Source organism: Miscanthus floridulus, chromosome 8 (assembly GCF_019320115.1).
Source record: "Miscanthus floridulus cultivar M001 chromosome 8, ASM1932011v1, whole genome shotgun sequence".
NCBI lineage: Eukaryota > Viridiplantae > Streptophyta > Magnoliopsida > Poales > Poaceae > Miscanthus > Miscanthus floridulus.
Window position 1 is genome coordinate 42346851 of NC_089587.1, and position 3739 is coordinate 42350589.

General features: G+C 52.8%; 1 protein-coding gene across 1 annotated transcript; it reads left to right on the forward strand.

The window, feature by feature from the left end:
- The first annotated feature begins 481 nt into the window (after positions 1-481).
- On the forward strand, positions 482-1619 carry LOC136471768 (xyloglucan endotransglycosylase/hydrolase protein 8-like). Its single transcript, XM_066469523.1, has 2 exons — positions 482-814; positions 897-1619. Exons 1-2 carry the CDS (start codon positions 545-547, stop codon positions 1464-1466), a joined length of 840 nt encoding a protein of 279 aa, XP_066325620.1. The 5' UTR covers positions 482-544; the 3' UTR covers positions 1467-1619.
- Positions 1620-3739: the final 2120 nt, after the last annotated feature.

Genomic DNA, 3739 nt, shown 5'->3' on the forward strand with positions numbered 1-3739 from the left:
AATTAAATTTTAACCAAATATATATAAGAAAATATTTATGTTGACGGTACATAGTTAATATCATTAGATAATCGTGAATCTATTTTTATAATAAAATTATTTGAAAATACAAATGTTGCTAATATTATGTATAAATCTAGCCATAGTGTCGGCGACTAACGAAATATAGCGACGGAACATTTGATACCGTTTTCCTTGCGTCTGAAACGGTGCAAATCCAATTCCTTAGAAAAGTTTCCCCGACCAGGCAGACTATTCGTAACTTAACCATCCAAATCCAATCCCTGCACGGACGGACGTGAACCGAGAGAGAGAGCGAGAGAGTTGGCGGCAACCCGACAAGAGTAAGCAAATGCGCCGCACAGCACTCATGGAAAACGCAACTTGTGCGCGCGGTGTCCGGTGCGCCACCACCAGAGGACGCTGCCACACTACAAATCCCGTGCTTGGCTTGGCTTGGCTGCACCAGATCAACCGCACGTACTGATGCTACCCACAGCTTGCGTCTGATCAATTAAGCTAAGAAGCCGACCCACGTACAGCTATGGCGCGGCCGACGTGGACTCTGGTTCTCGTCGCCGTCCTCTGCCTCGTCGTCCGGTCCGCCTCGGCAGAGTTCTGGCTCGACGAGTTCACCACGGACGGCGACGTCCGCAAAGACTACGACCGTTCCGGCCGGCAGGTGGCGTCGCTCGTCCTCGACCAGCGTTCCGGCGCTGGCTTCAACTCCACGCGCAAGTACCTCTTCGGCGAGTTCAGCGTCGAGATGAAGCTCATCCCCGGCAACTCCGCCGGTACTGTCACCTCCTTCTACGTACGCCGCCATCATTCCGTTCAGATCCTGTACGTTTTATTATCACATTCCAGCAGGGGTGACTCTATCTGTGCATGTGCAGCTGACGTCCGGCGAGGGCGACGAGCACGACGAGATCGACATGGAGTTCATGGGCAACTCCAGCGGCTCCCCGACGGTGCTGAACACGAACGTGTGGGCCAGCGGCGACGGCAAGAAGGAGCACCAGTTCTACCTGTGGTTCGACCCGGCCGCCGACTTCCACAAGTACAAGATCATCTGGAACGACATGAACATCATCTTCCAGGTGGACGACGTGACGGTGCGCGTCTTCAAGCGCTACGCCGACCTGCCGTACCCGGACGCCAAGCCCATGGCGGTGCACGCCACGCTGTGGGACGGCAGCTACTGGGCCACCGAGAAGGGAAAGGTGCCCATCGACTGGTCCCGCGCGCCCTTCGTCGTCTCCTACCGAGCATACACCGCCAACGGCTGCGCCGTCGGCGGCTCGTCGTGCCCCGCCGCCGGGGGGAACGAGTGGATGGACAGGCAGCCCGACGACACCGACCGCCTCACCGTGGCTTGGGCGCACCGGAACTGCTTGCAGTACAACTACTGCGATGACGGGTGGCGCTTCCCGCAGGGGTTCCCCGGCGAGTGCGCCCGGAACTGATCCATGCATCTGCTGTCGAAGTCTCGCCGGCCTCATCCGATCCTTACTGCAGATATTAGGCATAGTCCAGTACGTGTTCTCGATCGATTTTATTCTTTTCTTTTCTTGGATTGGATCATATATATATTCTTGTAATTCTCTTGGACGTCCGTACATCGTGTCGTCTGACTCAGAAAGAGCCCAGCAGCGTGCGTCCTGGATCTGGATGCAGATCGCTGGTACTAGTAGTTATGTGACGTCTGAAAGAAGAAGGATCATTTCTGAGGGTTTATTAGTTGTCGTGTAAAACCTCATTGCAGAAACTGAGGAATAAACATCAGAATTCATAAATCTAGCTAGCCTGGCACTACAGTACAGAATGCGACCATAGGTCTTGTGTGCGTCTCGATCAATGCCAGATGGCAGATGCTGTCACGACTCAGATCATGCAAGCTCCTGCAGATTCATGTGCGCCCACGGTACGGTCACCACCGACAGGCGACAACATGCCATGGCATGTGCTCTCTCCATCGATCCGGTGAATTGATCAACAGAGGATATGTATGGTTGGTGGTGGGTGAGTAGGTGAGCTGGTCAACACCGAATGGACAAAACGCGAAGGATCCAGCCAGGCGCACATCATGTCAACACTCCTCTCGATCCGGACTCCGGCTCACCCCTACCATGCCCATGTCAACACTCGACACAGCATGGAAATTTGGCCCTCCGCAATGAGCCAAGAAACAGGTGAGAGAAGATTGAAGCATCACTTTACATACTACAGCACCCGATGCTAGTTTCAACCAATGCTCAAAAGACAGAGAGTGAGGCAAGAACAGGCGTCGGTGCTCACAGAATATAAGAGCAAATATAATAGCAGGCTGTAAACCGACTAAATGCTGAGGTGGAGGAGAGAGAGAAGAAACGGGCGATAAGCTTACAGCCGGCTTGAGCACAAGAACTAAGAAAGTCTGTGAGAGAGACAAGTGAGCCATGTATTAACTGTAAAGAGCCAACTACTATATGAGTGGGCTGAGAAAAGGCTGTAAGGAACCTTACAGCCAGCAAGTCGGCTATATTAGGCTAATAATACAGCCGGCTTGCTGGCCTTCTCTTAGCCCACTCATATAGTAGTTGGCTCTTTACAGTTAATACATGGCCCACTTGTCTCTCTCACAGACTTTCTTAATTCTTGTGTCCAAGCCGGCTGTAAATTTACAGCCCGTTTTTTCTCTTTCTCCTCCCCTCTCTCCTCCACCTGGCTTAGCCTGCTATTATACTTGCTCTAAAACGACGATTATTATCTCCGTCTCTGCGTCGTTGCTCGGTAGTGCAGGACACCAACGCAGGAACATGTGTCGCTGCCCTATTCACTTAACTTAACAGCCCGGCTATCTATTTTTTTTATTGTTTTGCTTGTGGGTCCTAACGATGCCTTTGAATGCTCAGCATAAAAGGTGTGAAGGGGTGTGAAGGGCAATGTCTGATTCTCACATGTGAGGTCCTAATTTCTTTTCTGGCTTCACTCAAACACAGCGGAAGGCTAGGACGACCTCGGCACGACTGCTGACGTGGTCCATCGAGCTCACTGCTTGACAAGGCATTTTTGAACGTCCAGCTCCCCGATGATGTGCCATGAGGCTCGTATCTTACCTTATGTCTGGAACAATGCAAACAATACTATGTCCATCAAAGTTTGTTTCTCCCACAGAGATGGGTTTTCATTTACGTACCTCCGGTTTACGCAAAGCAAACTAACACAATTAAAATCAATGGCTCATAAGTCTTCCCCATAGGCTTCACCACGATCCTAGGTTTGATCCCCACTTTCTTCATCTCGATTTCTCTAGAAAAAAACGCAAAACTTCATCCACGCCCCCACCTCGCAAAACCAAAGCAACGCCCTTTGAGAACCCATGGGGACATTAGTCCGGCGATGCCGGAGCACGCTGACTACGAGGTGGAGCTACACGATGAGTGCGAGGTGGAGCTGCACGACGAGGACAAGCTCGGTGAGGGCGGCCCGGGCATCACGCGATTGTGCACATATGCGGCGAACATGGATTCTCGGAGTGCCACGGTGCAGGGCTCCAGGTCGGCCGGGTTGGCGTGGATCGGCGACGACCTCGGGTATGGCGTGACGTGACGCCGCAGCACAGCATGGCTCCTTGCGCCATTGGTGGACTGAGCGGCGGCGGCGACTCGAAGCCTGGGGCGCGCGAGATGCTCACGCCCTAGGGTTTCTCCTCGTCTGCCGGTAGTGGGCCTTGGTGGGCCTGCAGGAGGGTGCGGGC

Excerpts from the sequence above, each read along its gene's own strand:
- LOC136471768 (XM_066469523.1), top strand. The coding sequence starts at position 545 with ATGGCGCGGCCGACGTGGACTCTGGTTCTCGTCGCCGTCCTCTGCCTC. Across the intron at positions 815-896 it reads GTACTGTCACCTCCTTCTAC|CTGACGTCCGGCGAGGGCGA; the intron begins GTACGCCGCCAT and ends GTGCATGTGCAG.